Source organism: Alligator mississippiensis, chromosome 3 (genome assembly GCF_030867095.1).
Source record: "Alligator mississippiensis isolate rAllMis1 chromosome 3, rAllMis1, whole genome shotgun sequence".
Lineage (NCBI taxonomy): Eukaryota > Metazoa > Chordata > Crocodylia > Alligatoridae > Alligator > Alligator mississippiensis.
Window position 1 is genome coordinate 229,335,314 of NC_081826.1, and position 20,679 is coordinate 229,355,992.

Sequence of the window (20,679 nt, forward strand, 5' to 3'; positions counted from 1 at the left end):
GTTAGCTCTAGAAAAACGAAAACATTCATATTTTTTAACTCAAAAATTCTACTCCAGTTTCAAGGGTGCTGTCATTGTGAGTGCATTTTCCAAAAGTCTGCATTTGTTAATAAACTTAATGGGGTTGCTGTAGTAAATTACAAGAGCAGTTCCCATTCCATCATTCTTAAGTGCATAAAATCAGAAACGAGACAAATTCATCTCAGCTCTCACTGAAAATACTTCTAAAATACTTTAAATCTGCTCTACTTCTCTGTCTATTGGGTAATCAAGGAGAAGCCTTTCTTTTTCTCTTTGAACAGATGAAATTTCTGGTGTTCAGAAGTCACGTTAGTTACCTCAAGCTACAATCTATCCTTTATATACACTTGGTATTACTACATAATGGGGCATCTTACACCAGCAGTGCATTTTACAATAGAACATCCCTGTTCCTAACAAATGCTACTGAAGTGCCAACCATTGGAAAGGATCAGATTTATTTTTTAATTAACTGTGGCCAAGACATTGATGACACAGAAGACATAACACAATCAGATTATCTTTTATTAGAGATCTTACTTTACATTTCCCCAAAAGATATAAAACCTTCCAAGAGAAAATATCAAAAACCTTCAATTTAAATCGGTTTGTTTCAGAGACAGCATGGTCAAGAAAAATCAAAGACATATAGGATATGGGAATGTGAAGAAAAACATCTTAGGACAGGTACAACTCTGATATGAAAATAATTACAATGTTTTAAATCATTCCTTGTACAGCATTTTCTTTAAATCCGTATTTGTGTAAAACAAAGATGCTTGGCTCTCTTAACCAGTAGTTAAAATACGAGCAGCTTTAAGGGTTAGAAAAGATACAAAGGAATATGATTAGATTGCAAATGTACAGAAAATCAAGTGCCACCAGAAGTGAAGTATTGCAATTAAAGTACTGAGTCAGCTTTTACAGGAGATATGGAAAACAGCAACAGCCCAATCTTGTACCAATTAAAGTGAAAATCTCTTCACTAATTTTGATTGGTGTTTTGATTGAGCTCAAAAGTTTAGTACTGGGTTCCAAATTAATTCCAAGTCATTACTTCATCATAAACTTATAATCCAAACAGAAGGCATTTAATTCTTTTTTATGTAAAACAATTTTAGAATGTACATGAACAAGAGAATTCTGCTGGTTAAGAAGTATTCAGGCATCATGATAGTACAGCTGATGACAAATGAAAAAGATATAATACAATTATTAACGATATGAAACAGGTCCTTTGGAAACAAGTCCAACAGGCAAGAATACTTTTAAAATTTATTGCATCAAAATTTTACTTTTCTGCTTAACAGAATTTAAGATAGTATTTCAAGTATCCTCTTTGCACAGAATGCACAGAGGTCTCAAACTTTTTCATTCTAAAGATGCAACCAAAAATATTACTACTAGAACTTTCTGCTGGTAAGTCTACCAACCTGCAAATTTCAACTAAAAGGGAAATAATTTCCAATACTGTTACCAAGACTTACAGTACATGTTTATTGCATGGAAACATCCACTTTCTGCTTTATATACTTAAATATAGTTCTAACTTTCCCACTAAATGATTAGTGATTTTTCTGTTCTTCACTTAACTTGCACCAAATCCTGCTAAATATTTAATTCTTAAATTATAAAATATATAGCAGATTGAATTAAGCAAGGAAACTATTCAATCATGATAAACAGAGATCCAAACCGTGACAATACATTAAATTAAAATTTTACTTTTGTTTTAAAAGTTGGATGTATAGCTACAAATTTGATATACCACGGCACCAAAATGATCCAATTAAATTAGTACAGCAGACAGTTATGTTTAGGAAATACTAGTATTTTCCAGTTAAGAAGAGTTTTTAATCTATTAGTATTAAAGATAATCACTGCTGAATGCATAAGTAAAGCCTAAGCATGAAAGAAAGTCAGAGGTATGAAGATTAAGGAAGATCAGTATGGGGTATCATAATCAAATGCAAATTAGTATGTTTTAATTGTAAACATTAGCTCTGTTCAGGGAAATAATTTTCATACTCACATGGCTTCAGCATTCAATGCAAAATACTTGGTATGGTAAAAATTATGTGAGAAGAATAAGAAGCTATTCCTCAGTAAGGTAAACATTGGCAATGTATGTGTGATTATCGGGTTTGAAAAGTGGCATTTTTAAAATATAGGCACATGATTCTCAATGCACAGTTCACAAACTCTGAAATGCAAATACACATTGTATGATGGGCTTTGCAAACTGTCTTGCACACTATCAAATCTTTGCAGCAAGGTGCAGATGGTCTTTGATAGTTGCTGAATTTAAATTTAACAGCATATCTTATCCTTCCAATATTTTGTTTCATGACATTGTTTTAATACATTCAAAGAGTCAAAATATTCATAGTAACAGCACAAATTTGGTGCAGGAGGACATAGATCAGAGAGTGGCCAGCATTGTCAAATAGAAGATACACAGTTTAAGTATTATATAAACTACCCTTCCCCAAAAACAGTAATGTGGACACCAAAATAGTAACAAGACATATCAAAAAATAAGGCACATTTATCTTGATATGGTAATCCTGGAATAGAAACCCATTTCAGAGAACATCAGTATTCAAATGAGTTTTGTAAAAAAAATCTTGTATTTGTGATTTTATGGATTGACTTTTTTTTTCATCTATATGATGGAATAATTGCACATATCCCAATGTGTCAAGTAATAAAAAGGGAGTTTTATTAAACATTTCTTTTATTTTTCATTGCAGGATTGATTTAAAATTCCATGGTTTTTAAGCAACATAATTCTCAAAGTGGGTGGTAGTATTAAAATCTACCATCACTTATATCACAGAGACTCCTGGCTTTCACTGGATCACAGAATTCAAATCTCCATTCCATGGAAAAAGTTAAATTTAATAAACAATAAATTGAGATCATTGTCACATATAAATGATTGCAAATATTTGGACATTAGCTATTACCCAAGAACTTTTTATTTCATTTCAATTCCAAGCTGCATTAGAGATTTCAACATTGCAATTATTTGTATATAATTTAATCAAGGATCAGCAATACAAGTAATTTAAGATCCAATCCCCGCCCTTCAAAATAAAAAATCCTTAAATTGTTATTTAGCATTTAACCTGAGATTCAATTTGAGAGAGGTTAACATCCTTAGAAATGTCTTCATGTGTTGCATTAACTTATACTGATGTTGGTATTTTATGTAAAAACAAAAAAGTCATTTGCAACATGGCTTTTCACTATGTTGGTCAAAAAAATTCTAAAATGCACGTCTTCTCACAGTATCCAGAAGCTGGAATAACAATGTGCTTCTTATTGCACGTCAAACTTGGAGATATAATTGCAGATTCCTCTTCACTATCTGAATATTAAAGCCAGGTTTCATCTCAGTCGAATCCGGAAAGTATTTATCTCCATAGAATTCATATTGATTTCACTTATATTTCTGGCATCCGGAGGTGAATGCATCAAAGATAAAGATGCAGGTATGAGACTTTCAACACTGAACTTATTAAAGAGTTTGTGCACCTTTACCTGAAAATTCCAAAATGGAAAAAAAGTCAATGATATTTAGAAATTCTAATACAAGTTTTGAAACCAATTTTACATTAATCCTTGATAATGATCATAATAACATCTTATTGTAGGCAACAGCATAAGCCACTGAAAGTTCCTAATGTTATAAATGATGCCAGTAAAAAAAATGATTCAAGCGCTATTCATTCTGTAACATTTAACTGCAGCCAGTTTAGGCTAGGGACAGATGTTACACATAAACCAGTTTAAGTGATCAGAAACTGGTTTAAACCTGTAACAGAACATAAGTTCAGTGAACATAAGCCAATTTTAAAATGGCCAAAACTGGTTTATGATAAACCTGGTTGAATGTAGTATCAGACTTAATTGATTTAGGTCAAACTGGTTTATGGAAATTCTGTCCCAGACCTCTTCCTGGTTTAAGTTAAATCAGAGTCCCCCAGCATGCTTTTTAGCCCTGGGCTGGGCTGGGATATCTGTTCCAGAGAGCAGGGCTGGCCCCACCCCTCTCCCCTCTAGCTGGATCTCTGGCTGGCTGAGAAGGAGGTGGAGACTGCAGCTAGGAGACAACTATGTCTGCCTGGCTTCCCCCTATCCCTCCACACTTGCTACATTCTGCAAAAGCATGGAGCCCCCCCATAGCACAGACCCCAGTGGCACGGACCCTAGATGGCATCTTGTCACAGTCACACCACCCCCAAGCTAGCTAATACTGAGAGGCGTCTATGTGTGTATGTCGCTGAGAGGTGTCTATGTGTGTGTGTCTCCAGTTTCACTGGAACAAATGCAGAACAAAGGCAGTGTCTGTTTAGGGCTTTTTGGAGCTAATCAACAGGTCATCTGGTAATGTCCCTCTGTTCTTCCTTAAAAATGCTTTGCAAAAAGCTGTTTAAGAAGAGCTTGAACTAATGAGACAGAAGCTTTGTTTTTGATGGGCTGATCAGCTTTTTGTTCTCTAAGCTCCATGCTGGCTACTGGCATGCTGTCAGCCTGCAGACAGAGGTGTGAGAAATGACCTGGTTTGCAATGAATGTACTGCCTGTTAGTTTGTTGCAGACAGTATGAAGTAGCAGGGAGAGGGAGATGGAAAAGCTCAGTTTCAACAGATGCATGCAGTCCACAAAAGCCTGGCGAGGGATACTTGCCCCTCCCACTCTAGGCACACCCCAGCTGAGGACTGTGCAGGCCAGGGTGGGGGTTTAAACCCCTCCCTTATCATAGTTTCTTGCTGGAGCCCGGCCATACCCCCTCCCCCGCCTCAGCTCAGCAGTGTGGAAGGGAGGGGAGGGCTCACTCTAGCACCCCTGGCTTCTAGCCTGGACCACTGCAGGCATGTGCTTCCATTTTCTGAATCAAAAAGTGAGTTTACCCACTTGCAAATTGGTGCAATCTTTGCAGGTTAGACAAACATGCAAAGTTTGAATCAATTCAGGCTCAAGCTTTTTAAATGTCTGTCCATAGCCTTATGGTTAATTAATACACAGAGGGGGTTTTTTTTAATAGATATTTTGTTTGGTAATCCTATAATGAGAATCTGAAACAAAAACTATTTAATCTTCCCCTTTAAATCCTCCAGAGAACTTCTACTTCCAAATCAAATTACATTAATTCTGTGGATTCATTATGACCACTCCAAGGTATATGGCCATTAAGGGCATGTCCACACATGCAGGCATGTGTGCTTGCAGCAGCTCAAATAGAAACGGTGAAAATTTGAGCAAGGGCTTTTTGCCTCAGTGCACGTTCCCAGACATGCACTTTGGTGTGGGGCAAATTGTGCCACTTGCGGCAAAATAACCCGGCCTTGCTCCTCCTGGATCTGCAGCCAGGGGGAGCTAGAGTCTGGGACCAGCACCTGTGCTGTCCTCAGCAGTATAAAACGCTGCCCTATCCTGGCCCCATCAGTACAAAAAACTACCCTGTCAAGTAGCTCAGGGCTATCCACTCTTCTGGGGCCGAGCCAATTGGTACGTGAGGACACTACCCCTTGTGCCAGCTGAATTGCTGAAGTAGCCCTGAGAGTTCCCTGTGCCCTCTACCTACTGCAGCAGTCTGGCAGTGGGGGCTGCTGCTGCACACCTGCCAGATCCGGATGAGCACTGCACAGCCAGTAGAGGCATCTGCCCCTCTGGGCCAGTTGCCAGTGGGCTGTGCACTGCAAAGTTGGCCTTTGTGTGGCACTACTGCCATGTGTGCCCCCTGGCCAGCCATCTGGGCAGCTATCGCCCAGAACATGTTCCAGGTGTGGTGGCCTGATTTGAATTGTCAAAGCATGTCCTCCTGGCTCCAGTTGGTCAGGAGGTCAGCCACCTCCAGCTGGGTCCAAGGTGCCAGCTCTGATCAGGCAGGTCCTGCCACTGACCTCTCTAGCAAGAGTTCTGGTGTTCCCTATTGGAAACCTGAAAAATCCCCGATAAAAAAAATCCCAAAGTTACTCTGTAAAATACCCCAAAATCCACGTTCCTCCACAATTAAAATGAAAGACCACTATATACAGAGACAGAGAATGAGAGAGAGAGAGACACAGTGATCAGTTGGGCAATGTTTTGTTGATTTATCTATAGTATTAAAGCAATTTGGGAGCCTACCGGTGTCTCTATCATCATAATAAAGTGAATTCTAAATACCTACATGTTTTGCTGCCCCCACAGGGGTTACAGCAACAGGGGCCAAATGGCAGGGAACGGGGCAAGGATTGCAGGGGCTCAGAGGGCAGGTGAGGGATGGGGCCGGGTGGGACAGCCATGGGGGGCTAGGGAGGGGCTGGCAGGGGTTCACCCATGGTCCTCTCCCCTCTCATCCAGCTCCCCCTCCCCCCCACTTACCAGCGCTGAAGTCTGGGTCCAGCTCCCTGCAGCTGGCATGCTGCCTGCTCTGCATGGGCAGGAAGCATGCTTCAGCACCAGGGTGAGGGCCAGCCATAGAGATGCTCTGGCTGCTACCAGAGCGTCTCTGTGGAGGACACAGCTTCCAGCTGCCTCAGAGCACGGTCTGGGACCGTGCCCTGGTCCACTTTTTTCCACTCTGTTTTTTTTTGACCCCCAGATATCAAGGGGTCTAATTTTGCCCCCTCACTGCCAATTTGCTGAGCAGGGAACATTTTCTTGTTCCTGCATGTGCCTCTTGCAACATCTCAAAAGGGCTTCGAGATACTTCAAGATGCATGTATGTGCTCCTCTGGATGCACTCTAAGAGTCTAATAATATAGGCACAGTGTCATAGAATTGTGATACAGTAAAATTCATCGATATCTGTCACAGTGATGTTGGCCATCCAAAGGCCTAGATACAAATTCATGATTTTGCTACGTTGTTTACTCAAACTGTCAAGGTAGCAACTCAGAAAATTCATGTTGATATTAACTAATCATACATGCAGAACACAAATACAGTTAGGATACTATAATTTAAATATTCCAAACAAGAATATTTTGGAGAAAAATTATTACTGTTTGAAAATAATTATTTTCCCAAGAGATTAATAAGACTAGCATGCCAAACCAAAAGTTGCCATGTTACTTGCTAACCCCTAAATAGTCACTTACATGTCTAAATCATCATATTTTTATTAATATCTAGAAACCATGAGGCATTTTTTACAAATTAAATAATGGTTCAGCAAGAACTGTATATCATTTTAAAGTAAGCATGCTTTCAAAAATAACTTTAATCCCCTGAACATTTTAACATACCTTTCCCTGAGTGGTTGAACACTGTAGCCCCATCTCTTTGCTTGAGAGTCTACAATCAAATCCCTTTCTGTGAAGGATCAGGGCTGCTTCATCAGATGGCCCAGAATCTGCCTGCAAACAAAAAATGTAAATATACCTTGGGAAGAAAACACTGAAAACAAGAGCCTTTTAAGAAACTCATGAACTGTTTGTCTTAAACCATTTAGCCACTTTTGTCATAAATCGGATTTTGCACATATTGACCAAACACATTTAATGTTATTGTTGTGAAGATCTATGGATTTTTAAAAATATGTTTTTGTACTCCCTGGTCCTCCAAATTCAATTTACTTCTCATATTTCCATTAATAAACTTCTCAGAATAAGTAAGGAAATGAAAAAGGTGTTATTACAAAAACTGTTGTAATTACCTATGTGTACAACTTCTGGGTTTTATTATTAAACATGATTTTTCTCCCTAATGAATTTTTAAGGCTTAAGGTACCATGGTTTTAATTCTAATCAGTTGTAGAGCTTACTAGAAAATGTAGTGAATAATTTACAACTATAAATTAATTGTTTACTTTTATGAGAGAAATACATGAAACCCAGAACCCACAATGAGGAATGTATGAAAATCCAAGCAGTCCCTGAAACTCAAGCTAAACTTTGGCTTCATATAAAAAAAAACCCACTTCAAGCTAAAATTATTACAATTATTACTAAATCAAGCACATTAGTGTAACTGATAAAGGTTTCAACTCAGAATCAAGATAAAATTTGTTAAACACATACAAAGAAGCAAGGATTTATCACTGCTACATCATCACTCTTACGCTTTATAGATACAGAAGGATGGATAGAGGAAGTGGCTGAGAAACTGAAATTTACTCTTGTAAAAGAAAATTATAAAAGCTTAAAAAAATTTCTTCTCCCGCCAAATTGAGTTAAAAGGCCAAAACCTGATTTTATTTTCTTACACCCCCCCCCCCCCCCCCCGAGGGAGTGGGGAGCACCTTGTTCCCAAGGAAACAAGAGGTCAACTATTTTTGCCCCTTTGAGTACCAAAAATAGCTGCATTTGGGCTTGGATTTTAAGATCAATAGCTGGCCTGCATCAATTAATGCATCAAATTCCTTGGAATTGAATAAATGAACCATTAAATTTCTACGTGTTCCCTGTGCTTCTTGGTCTGTTATTTATAGAAGACCAATAATACTATGAGATCAGCCAGTAATACTGAAAACTTTGCTTCTTTTCTCACTCCCAGGTGACTTCATACCATAGGGCTGCAAGTCCCACAGATGTGACTTTAGAAATAAACTGGAAGCCTCTTCCATTATTATGAAAGGTAAAAGTTGTGCAAGTATTATTGCTTTCTCATCCCTCCATTACAATAGGATATTTGGATTCTGGGAGTAGGGGAAAAAAAGGCTGGATGTTGGGTCTACATCAGGGTGGGCAAAATACAGCCCACAGGTCAGATCCAGCCTGACAGGCCATTCTATCCAGCCCACAGGGCCTCCAAAAAATTTAGAAAAATCAATATTTATTTGCCCCAGCTGTCTGTCAAAGATGACAGCAGCCAGGGGCAGTAGGACCCAAGGGAAGCCCTCGCAGGCTCCTGCAATAGCAGGGCCCGCCCAGCCCCACCTCCCACCTGGAAGCCCCTACCTAGCAGGGCTTCTGGCCTGGGACCGTGGGGCTGTTTGAGCCTCCATGCCCCAAGCAGGAAGTTCAGGTAAGGGGCTGGGAAGGGAGAGGGGGGCAGGAGAAAATGGTGGCAGGGGCAAGGGGAGTGGAAGCAAGCAGGCATGCAGAAGCACAGGGCCCACACTGGCAGGGCCCAGAGCAGGACAGCTGGAACAAGGGGTGTGGGCTGGCAGGGGTCTATGGAGCCAGGCTGCACTGCACCAGCAGGGAGAGAGGGGAGCTGGCCCAGCTCCATAGAGCCTCAGCCAACTGGGACCCTGTGCTCCTGTTGGCTGCTCTGGGCCCTGCCAGTGCTGGCACTGGGGCACCAGTGTGGGTCTTACTCTCCCGCCTGGCTGCTGCTGGCTGCTGCATGCCTGCTTGCTCCCAGCCCCACCTGTCCAAGCCCTGCGGCACAGGCAGGGATGACAGCAAGCAGCCCTGAACCCATGCGCCCCACACTCACCCATCCAGGCTGAGCAGAAGCAGAGAACAAGCTGCTGGTCAGCATGGGGGAAAAGTGGCCCCTCCCCCTCCCGCCACCAGCACTCCCTGCAGCAGCCACTTGGAGCCCACACAGGGCTGTCCTGCCTCTCTGTCACGTCCCTTCTACCCATGGGGCAGAGGTGGCAACAAAGAGTGGGCACAGGCAGCCCCGCGTGGGCTCCAAGCAACTGCTGCAGGGAGCACTGAAGGTGGGATGGGAAGCATCCGCTTTTCCCCTGCCCCAGCAGCAGTTTGCACCGTGCCACTGCTCAGCCTGTCGGGCAAGCCCGGAGCCACCACAGAGCCCAGGCTGGCAGCAGCAGTAACAAACTGCAGCTGAGCACAGAAAAAGCACTCCTCCCTCCCTCTGCTGCTGGAGCAGTTGCTTTTCCTTCTTTTATTCCCTGCCATCACTGCTGCTCAGCCCAGATGGGCGAGTGCAGAGCATGCAGAACTGGGGCTGCTCACAGTTGTCCCCGCCTTCGTTGTGGGGTTGGGGCAGGTGGGGCTGGGAGTGAGCCGGTGCATGGCAGGCCGGACAGGAGCTGTAGTTTCTGGTGCCGGTAGTTGCGCGCGGTGGCGGGGCAGCCCCAGGAGGGAAGCAGTGGACTCTGGGTGCCCTGTCCTGTTCCTGTTGCCATGGCTGAGCCCAGTAAAATGCTGCCTGTGCACCGGGGCCTGTGTCAGGCTGGGCAGGACCATCCACCCCTGCCTGAGGCTGGGAGCAGGGGGATGCGGGCAGGGAAGTGCCCAGGGTGGAGGATGGGGAGGCAACTCTGCTGCTTGCTCCTAGGAAAGGCAGCAGAGCCCCTTCTTCCCAGGCAACTTCAATTGGGTCCCCCTGGGTCACTGCCTGTGCAGCCTCCTCCCCTGCAGGGTTCCCTGGTGCCCCGACCCCATACAATCCTCACAACCCCACCCCCCCATAAAAATTAAACTTAAATACGTAAATTAAATTTGAATCTGTAAATTATACAGTTTGCCAGTCCACAGTATAAAAAGGTTGGGAACCCCTGCCATAGACCCCTGCCAGCCCACACCCCATGCTTCTACTACTCCACTCTGGGCCCCACAGGCCCCATGGTCCTGCACACCTGCTCATTTCCCCCCTCCTTTGCTGCCACTTTCCCTACTTTCCTGCCTACCTGCCACCCACCCCATGGCTCCCATGCCCACAATACCATACCCACACACACACATCCCCACAAACCCCCATATACCCACCCACCCACCCATAACTCCCCACAAACCCCACACCATTCCATACCCCCAACACCCATGCACAACCCATGCCGCCGCTGCTGTTTTCCACAGCCCTTACCTGTCCCCCCCACCTGCTGCTTCCTGCTCCAGCCCAGTTTGGCCAGCATGATGCTGTTCCCAGCTGCTGGGCATATTACAGCAGTACCCCCCTGGTCCCTCTATCCAATCTTACCACCCCCCCCGCCCCCCCAGTCCCAGTCCCTCTATCCAATCTTATCTGACTTTCCATTTGGACAGAGGGAGAGTCGCCATGCCAGAAGACGCAGAGGCTTCCAGTTGGGGACTCGGGGTGGGATGGGGGGCTGGGGGCAGGGTGAAGCCAGGAGGGCTTTGCGGCTCAGCCACTGGGTCCTGCCACTGGCTCCCTGTGGGTCCTGCTGCTGCTGGCACCTATTATCTTTGACAGACAGCCAGGGGCAGATAAAAATAAATTTTCTACCATTTTTAGGGGTCCCATGGGCCAGACAGAATGGCTTCGTGGGCTGGATCTGGCCCACGGGCCATTTTTTGCCCACCCCTGTACTAAAGAATAGCACCTGGGTTTTACTTTCAAGTTTCTCATTTAAACACTAAGAACAGCTAACTTTGCATAATTTTCAAGGCATGAAGAGATCACAATTTGAGAGGCTTTGTCTAGAAATAATACTTGTTTAATAACCTAAAACAAAAAGTTTCTTAATTAATGAATTGTGTTTACAGTGGAGAACAGTTAATTATACAGACATATGTTAATTAATACTATTACAGAGAAAATCTCTCTCTACTGTTTATTAAAGTGTCATATAATTTCCTATATTAATTATTGATCAAGATGATTAAAACAATGTGTGATAAAAATAACTAATCTTAAGAGTTTTTCACCATGAAAACTGAAAAAGCACGTGATTTTCCCTGCCACTGAAATGACATTTTCTTTTTTAAAAAGTTGTACTCAAAGGAAGCTAATAAAAATTTTTGCTTCACCTAAAATAAAAATGCCTGCATAAAAAGCACATTAATGAAATATTATTTAACATTCATACTGCAGAAGCTTGACTACCTATGGGGTAAAGCAATGCTAGAAATGGCAAGCCAGTCATGGGTAGCAACACTTTTTCTATATCCAATGGAATTATCTTGTAGTCATCTGCATAACAATCGCGCATCAAATGATGGCATGAATATTTCAACTCTGAGTTTTTTCAAGTAAAAAATTATCCTAATTAAGATTCCAAATCAATTACACTTGAAATATTAATAATAAAAACAAAGCTAATTATTTATAACTATAATATAAGTACAGGATTTAATAAGCAGTCATTTAGACTCCCCTGGAACTTTATTAGGTATAAACAAAACATATCACCAATGTGTAAAAAAGGTTAAGTTTCTTTAATTTACACAGAGACAGTGTAGAAAAGGTAAATTAAAGCAGACTGCCCTTCCTATTCCACTTTGACATGTAAAGTAGGCTAAGGGCAATTAAATTAGAAGAAAGACTGAGTGCTAGGAAATCTAATTTATGCCATATCATATACTACTGCCAAATTTGGCTTGCTATGATACATGTCAGAAAATCTACTTTAACCTTTTCAATTTTAGACAAACACTGGATATTTTTAATACTCTAATATTTTATAACAATGTTAGGGAACAGAATTCCCAATATATTATACTATCATATCTCACAGTGTCTCTTCTGAACAGGTGCCAAACCCTTCAACACTAATTAAATTTTGATCATTAATAATTTAATGCTGTCCTAACATCAGGTTCTAACTAAAAAAAAACAACCAAACAAAAGAAAACAAGCCAACACCCCCACCCCCCAAACAAACCACCATACAAGTATCATGATGTCTTATAAGCAGGGATCCGAGTTTTCCATTTCCCATGGAAAAACAGAGAAAACCACAGATTTCCCATTTTTATCAGAGAAAACACGGATTTTCCCTTTTAGAAGAGAAACCCACGGATTTCCCCCTTTTGCAAAGACCTCTATAGGCTGGCTGAGTTCCAGCCTACAAGAGCTGTTTGCAAAAGGGGCCGGGAAACCCTCAACCCTGCTGGGAGGGGAAGGGAGAGGGGGGAAAGGCAGGGCCCGACACTTGCACTTACCAGAGGCTGCTTCAGGCTCACTTTTCTTGCTGGAGGTAAGTGGGGCTTATGGGGCAGGGCTGGTGGGCGAAGCTGGCTAGGGGCTGAGGGAGTGGGGAGTTTGCAGCTGGCTAGGCACTCCAGCTGGGAGGGGGTTTGCAGCCTGCCCACTCATAGCCGGAGTGCTTGGCCACCTGCAAACCCCCACCACTCCCGGTCAGCTGCAAACCCTCCCCTCCTGGCCAGGATGTCTGGCTGGGGAGTGCCCAAGCTGGTTGGGGGCTGAAGGAACAGGGAGGTTTGCAGCTGGCCAGGCACTCTGGCCAGGAGGGGGGTGGGGGGAAGAGGGTTACAGACTCTCTCACTTCCTCAGCCTCCAGCCAGCTTGGGCACTCTCTGGCCTGGAGGTGTGTGTGTGTGGGGTTGGGGGGGGGAGGGGGGAGACACGACAGGTTTTGCAGCCGGCCAGCCACTCTGGCCAGGAGAGGAGAGACTGCAAACCCCTCTCTCCCAGCCTGAGTGCAACAAACCCTGGGTCCCAAATGCTGCCCTCCCGAGTGCAGTGTGTGCGACTGGCACAGCAGGGCATAGTAGGCCATGCACAAAAGCTGCCTGTCACAGCAAGCTCCACGCTGCCCTAGCCACACTTCCTGTGTGTGCATGGGGGCAGCACACACCCACCCTGCCCCCAGCCCCCACACAGATCTGGGGGGCATGGTTCCCCGCTGCCCCCTGGGAATGCATGCTGCCACTGGGAGCTTGCCCCACCCAAGCCTGCAGCAGGCAGGCATTAGCAGGGAGCTGGCTCATGCTCCTGCTGTAGCAGCCACTGCCTTCCACTGGGGGCAGGGGGCTGCAGACCTGGGTCCCTGGCCCCATAGCTCTGGCAGATGGGGGCTCCCTCCAGCAAGGCTGTGGGGCATTTAATGTTAACCATGGATGTTGGGATTTTTATTAGAGAATCTACAATGTTTTACCAGATAATTTGTGATTTTTTTTAATCAGAGAAAACCAGGATTCCTGCTTATAAGCAGTACCTCAAGGCCACAGATTTTGCTCAGAGTGAAGGAGAAGGACCATTGCCACAATTTTTATCTGATTAACAAAGTCTGTAACAGAAAATGTAAGCAGCATGATAGCCATGTATATTTGTCACAAAAGGACAAAAGAAAGTTTCAGTGCTGATATCCAATCTATTTGTAGGAGGATATATCAGTTTTATATCCAATCAATGTAATACCACTTTTTCTTTTAAAGAAAACATTCCATATCCTTAAGGCATTCAACTCTTCTGTCAGAAAAGTTATTTTATAATATAGTAATTACTTTTTTCTAGAGGAAGAGAGTTTTAAAGGGAAGTAATGTTTTTCCTCAGATTTTTCCTTACTTGTGCTTTGATGGATGATGTATTTTGCAACTTAGTAAAGAAATCATGACTTATCGCTTGTGCCTTGACTTCTCTGAAAAAAATGAAGAGCTGCCCCTTTATGCAAAAAAAATCATTTCTATGAGTAAAACAGGTTTTGCTGTGGAAAAGAAGGGTTTTATAGAAACTGTAGTAATGTTTCTGCCAATATATATACTTCTGAGTGCAAATCCTAGTGCCACAAGCTCAGAAGCCATCTATATAAGGCTGATCATTGAACCACAAACTTTGTAATTATATATGGGGCCATAGTATCAAGCAACTATCCTAACTCTGAATTTGTAGAAATTGGGAGTATAGTTGCAAACAGGTGAACTGAGAATTTTCCTTACAGATGCCCAGAGATGGGTGTAATAACTTGCTGTAAAAGTGATCGAGAGCACTAGTCAAGGTAGCCACTGCAGGAATTCCAGTTATGCTGAGCCACAGTTTTTGCTAAGCTACAGTTAAACAAAGACTCCAGAAAAGGAGCTTGGGAAGAACAGGCCTTGTGACCATTGAATGACCTGATAAGAAAGAAAAAAAATAAAAACACACCAATCAGCAAAGCAGCTGATTCAAAAGAAGGAGTGGCAAAAAGCAGCTACTGAATAACTCGAGAAGTAATGTAGAACAGCATACTAATGAGGCAGATAAATGGAACCAAAAATACAGGTGGGCAAACTCGGCAAGAGGGACCAGTGGAAATGAACATCTCAATAGAAAGATAGAAGAAAAAATGGCATGAGATTAAGGCATTTCAGACTTGCAAGACTTATTTTTTGTAGTGACCTTATGGAATCTAACTCATACGGTGTGGTGTCACTATCTCTCAAGGGCATTTACTGAAGTTGAGCTATTTGTTAAACAGATCAGCTGGCACACTGTCCGAGTGACAACTATCCTCTCTGAGCTTCACCACAAAACAAATGCAAGCACCTTTTTTTGAGTCACCTCTGGAGTCTGAAGACTTAGCCTTCCTGAATATACCAACCCCCAGCAGTCTGTATATCAAAGCAACAGCAGCATGATACCACCTGAAGAAAACACTCCCCACACCTCAGAACAATAACCATCTACTCTCCTGAAACAAGCATCTATTTGGGCTTCTAAATTAAGAAATAAGATGACTTGTGCACAGTGCTGTTGTATTAATATTGTAAAATGAATATGAAGAAACGGGGATGGACAGAATATTCCACCCTACGTGGAAAGAGTAGATCCTCCATTTATCAGTTGTGAATTTAACTTGTAGACTGTGGATTTTCCTGAACTGGATGACTGATGTAGACTAGGTACTTCAGGATCCTCCTAATAGTATGGAAAACAAAACCTAAGAAGCACCATTACCATATGGATCTGTATGAAGTGAACAATGCATTTTAATCAAAAACTTAACAAGGCACCAGAAATACTATCATGTCCCTCTTTCAAAATCACGATGGCTTGTTAAACATTAACAATTACCAGATACACCTTGTTTAGGAAGTAGCATGCAGAGAAAGAGGCAGGGAATCTGCATTATGAATACTATTATATGTTCTAGAGTCAATGGCAATTTGAAAAGACTGGCCCTGGAATGCTTAGATTTCAATGTACCAACTAATGAATCAGAAAAATGGGTAGTGGTGGGGACCTCTCACACCACCAAAGCAAATGTGGGAACACAATTACATCAGAACACAATGAACATCGATTTATACTCTATAGAAAAAAATTGCAGTATTATGAGGGATTTCAAGTAGGAGCACATATGCCAAAGACCTCATGCTGCTACAGCTACTGGTAAAAAAGGTTTATTTCTAAAAACATTTCCAAAAAATACCAGATGATAATTTTCTAACAAATAACATTACAACTACCACTTTATAAGTAGTACTGAATATCACTTTCAGATAAAGATGAAAAATCTACTTAAAACAAAGTACCTACATGCCAGTGATAATGATCTAATTTTGTTTTGATAAGTGGAAACAGAACATGGCCCTGACTAGCAATATATATATATATATATATTAGAGGTGCACTGATACATCAGTCCCATACTGGATCAGCACCGATATAAGGAAAATTGACAGTATTGGCATTCGGCTTTTTTTTGGCTGATGATGTGGCTGATAAAAGCCCCATGCATGCGTGCAGCCTCAGCATAGCATACAGGTGGCCAGGAGTGTAGCCCGACAGTGGGGAGAAGAGTTGGGTATGGCTGGTAAGTCTGTTGTGAGGGAAGGGGCATGGAGTGGGGCAGATTGAGGCCTCCGTGGTGAGGGAGGGAGTGGGGCTGGGGCTGCAGAGTTGGGATGGAGCCATGAGCAGCTCATCCTGGGGGCACGGCTCCTGCTGTTGGATACACCCCAGGAGGGCATGGGAGGAGTGTCCCACCAGATCTGTGCGCAGGGTGAGGGCATGCTGCTGCTGTGAGCTGCACTGGGCTCTTCCTGGTGGTTGTTGTTGGGCAGGGGGGGGGTCAGGGGAACTGGCCTGGACTGTGCTTGGGGCCGGCGGTGACAGTGTTGGGAGGAAGGCTATGGCAAATTTTGGGGTGGCTGCAGCCCCACCTGTAGTCCCTCTCCTAGTGCTGCTGCCATCTGCCCCGAGTGTAGCCTGGCGCAGCTCCAGCTGGGAAGAGCTCGGCACCACCCCGGCCCCAGCCCACAGGGACAGCCCACCCTCGCCCCATGTGCAGATCCAGGGGCACATGCCCCCCATGGCCTCCCAGGGTGTGTGCAGCAGCAGGAGCTCCCCCCTGAGATGAGAAGCTTGTGGCTCTGTCCTGTGCCCTGCCCCAGCCCCACTCCCTCCCTCAATGCAGGGGCCTCAATCTACCACTCCCCCCCATGCCCCTTCCCCTACAACAGACTTACCAGCCGGACCTGCATATTGGCAATTAATCAGGATTGGCCCAGAAAATCTCAAATCAGTGTAATATAATATAATACTTGTTTCCTTAAAATGGCCAGTTTCCCAAAATGTAATCTACAAGAGAAAATCAATTAACCAGGTTTTGCATTAACACAACCATCAGCCCAAAGTTGGGTTTTGCTCATCAGCAACTATGAATATTTTAAAATCTGTAGATACAAATAATGTGCATTCGGGAATATAAAAACTGTTGGCTGAGAAACTATTTGGACTATTGATGTTGATTTTAATATTCTAGGAACACTTCAGAGTTTCAAAGACAATGTTCTACCATTAGAATCTGGATGGCACAAGAATCTACAGGCTGACTAGCTGGACAGTGATCTGGGCCAAATCATGACCAAATCATGGAAAAGTTTCAGACTCAAGGTACCTATCCATAACTTCCCTGAAGTTGGCAGCACTCCAGTTACAAAACCACTGTTCAAGGCTAAATACAGACATTCAGGGGCCTTACGGTGAGGTTAAATTGAATCAAAATGGCTCCCTGATATCAGGCAAGACAGAATGGGGAGGGTTAGTGAGGGGGTTGGGGGTCCAGCAGGCTTGGAGGGGATCAGGGGTTCACCGGGGGATGGAGGGAGGAGGTGCAACCCATGAGGGGTGGGGGGGGGGCTGTACAACCCACAGGTGGGGTGGGCACGGCCAGCATGACCTGCTAGTTGGGTCAGCACACCCTATGGATGGGGTGGGAAAGGGGCCAGTCCGACCCACAGGTGGAGGGGGGGGTGGCAGGTGGAATCCATGTGGGGGGGCAGGCACATGATTCATGAAGTGTGGGAATGAGGCACAACCCACAGGTGGCATGGGGTCCTCCTTCAGTGAACTTACAACCCCCATCCTTCCTGTCTCAACCCCACCAGGACTAACTTGCTTGGCTCCAGCAGCAGTAAAAGCTGATGAAAGCAGCTGCACCTGGAGGGGCTTGTAGGATTGGAGTTGAGTGGGCTGGCTGGCTGGCTGTGGGGGGGGGGGGAGGGGGGAGGCAAAAAATATGTGGGGCTGGGGCCCACATATTTTTGGTGGGGTGGGGCTGAAAAGAGCAGTCCCAGAGCTGGGATGAGTGGCTGAGTTTTCCCAGGCCTGGGGCAGGGCAGGGAAAATATAGTTTCATTTTAAGTTTGACCTAAAATCAAGTTAAGTTTGAGCATGAATGACTTGTGCCCCCGGTGGCTGGAGGGGCATGGCAGCAGCAGGAGTGGCAGAAATGCGGTGGCAGTAAGTGGGGGAGCTCCTGCAGACACCGCTGGTGCTGTTGGTGGCAGGGGAGGTGGGTAGTGAGCGCCAACCAAAGGTCAGCGACCACCCGCAGCTGCTGCCAGCAGCAGCAGCCAGCAGTGATTGTGGAATGTCTGCAGATGCCACCAGCCATGCTGGCGAGCGGTGACCACCCACAGGCGCTGCCGACATTGTAGGGGGTGCACTGCCACATTGAGGGGGTGCATGTGCACCCCCTACTCATCGCCCCTGAGTTTGAAAATGTGGGGCTGTTCTTCCTGGTTGCAGTGGCAGTTGCAGCAACCCTGAACAGGTTTGCAGCACCCTAAATGAGAACCATGACACTAAGGTACCACATGTCTGTGGCATAATTAGTGATAATCAATTTGTTTTTATGGAAAGTAGATGCTGTCAAACAAGCTTAATATTTTTTACGAGATCAAGAGATAGACTGATAAAGTGAACTGTGACAATATACACAGGCTTCTCTAAAGCATTTGACTTGGTCTCACATGACATGATTAAAAAAATTAGCACTAAACAAGGTTAATGTAGCCCATGCTAAATTGAGTGAAACAAGCCTAATGATGACTCCTAAAAAGGAACTACAAATTGTGATTCAGCAAAGGTGTTTCCACTGGGGTACTGCAGGAATCTATTTGTGATCTACTCTTCAGTAAAACTGTGGAAAACATAATAACTGTTTGTAAAAAATATGCAAATGACAAAAAATGAAGAAATGGTAAGTAATACAGCTTGATTTGCTCTGTAGGGTGGGGTATTTGAACAATGTGTTTTAGACATAAACAAATGCAAGGTCATATACCGAGGAACAAAGAATTCTCGTCACCCATATAAAACAGTGCCCTGGGAAGCAGGAACTGTCAGAAGGACTGAAAAGCTATTCTTTGGAATCAGGAAATAGCAGAAGCAGAAACTAAGTGTTCTCATAAAACTTCTATTTTATCTCTTTTTAGATGCAAATAAACTGCTTTCTCTAATATGAGTTTATCATAAGACAGATCTCTGGAGAGAGAGGATGCAGAAGAATGCATAGTGGCCTGGTACAGAATTGGATGGATTAACATTTTCAGATGGTATCTAATATCCAACAGCTTGAAGTAAACCTGAACTAAGCACTATATGAGCTAATACCCAGCCTGAAGAATGCTAGAAATTGCATATAACCATTCTCCCAAAAAGTTGCTAATTTTAAGCCAATGATGAGATAATAAAAGACTTCTAATAAAATGTAGCTCTTTTATGGTAAGCAGGGTTCAGTCATGGAATAAAGACCGGTACTACTCTTGAGACTGCATCTCCTTTTTCACTGCAGAGGGAAGAACGTTGGATAGGAACCTTTCTTGTAGGGGATGCAACACAAGGAATTCCATGTGAGACCATTCAAAATAACAAGTTTTGGATTTATTTATTTTTTTGCCATTCTTTTGTGACTCCGGATTGAAGCCAGAATACCTTAATCCAAAGCAATACTTTTTACACATGGCCAAAATACTCATGTTAATATCTGAGGCTTCAAATTTATTTCAGTGAGTTCTCCATTCTTATTCAACCTTCAGTGATCAAGTTTTAGCAACAACTTTTTCCTTTTCTGACAAGGATCTCAAAACAGGGGTCACATCATTCCACAGCACAGTTAAACTGGGACACGACAGCCAGATATTAGCTGTATGAAAGTGCAAAAGGAAGGCAAATTGGTCTTTTTGCCAGAAATGTCCAGTTTATGCCATGCGCCATCTTTGACCAAAGGCAAGAGGAATGAGATGTCTTATTACCTTTGGAACATTCATGTAAAGCAGCTATAACCAGCATATTCACCTAAGGGAGTTGGGAGTAAAAATTTGTAACTTTCTGTAAGGTTATGTACTTGAGTATATTCTCTTTTCCATCAGTACCTAAAAAACCCACCAAACAACAGAACAGAGCACACCAAATGTCCTTGGCTGGATGCAGCAGGCTTCGACTAATAGGAATGGCCATTTTATTTTTAAAATGAAACTGCAAAAACCAACAAAAAGGGGATTAGATGCAAAAGAGGTGCCTATCTGGTCTTTTGGTGAGGACAGGTAACTTATTAAGACTTTCTGAAAGAGTGTGACTTTACTTATCCAAAAAGTGGTAATTCCTTCCAAGGATGTATTAGTGGCTGGGACAGACAGTGCCATGAACAGCTTCAGTGCTGAAGAAAGACACAGTACTGAAACAGATATTGTTAATGACAACAGGACAGTGAAGTCAGTGCTAGATTCAAACTGGCAACATCCTGCCAACTTGCAGAGAATCCTAAATGTAGAGATACAAAAGAAGCAGGAGTCCCCCTGTGGGAGGTTCTTTCATAGTGTTTGTATCTGCAGTT

The 20,679-nt window shown here is 43.5% G+C and overlaps 1 protein-coding gene across 2 annotated transcripts in view; it reads right to left on the minus strand.

Annotated features, from left to right (window-relative positions):
* Positions 1 to 525: 525 nt before the first annotated feature.
* Positions 526 to 20,679, minus strand: part of MAN2A1 (mannosidase alpha class 2A member 1) — a 222,225-nt gene continuing 202,071 nt past the window's right edge. The window contains exons 21-22 of one of the 2 annotated variants that reach the window (XM_006270866.4): positions 7,262 to 7,372; positions 526 to 3,567 (exon numbers count right to left, since the gene is read on the minus strand). In XM_006270866.4, the coding sequence (XP_006270928.1) occupies positions 3,415 to 3,567; positions 7,262 to 7,372 (264 nt within the window). In that variant the 3' untranslated portion in view covers positions 526 to 3,414. Of the gene's footprint in view, positions 3,568 to 7,261; positions 7,373 to 17,026; positions 17,139 to 20,679 lie in introns of those variants that run through there. The other variant, XM_019484312.2, reaches the window with a different exon arrangement.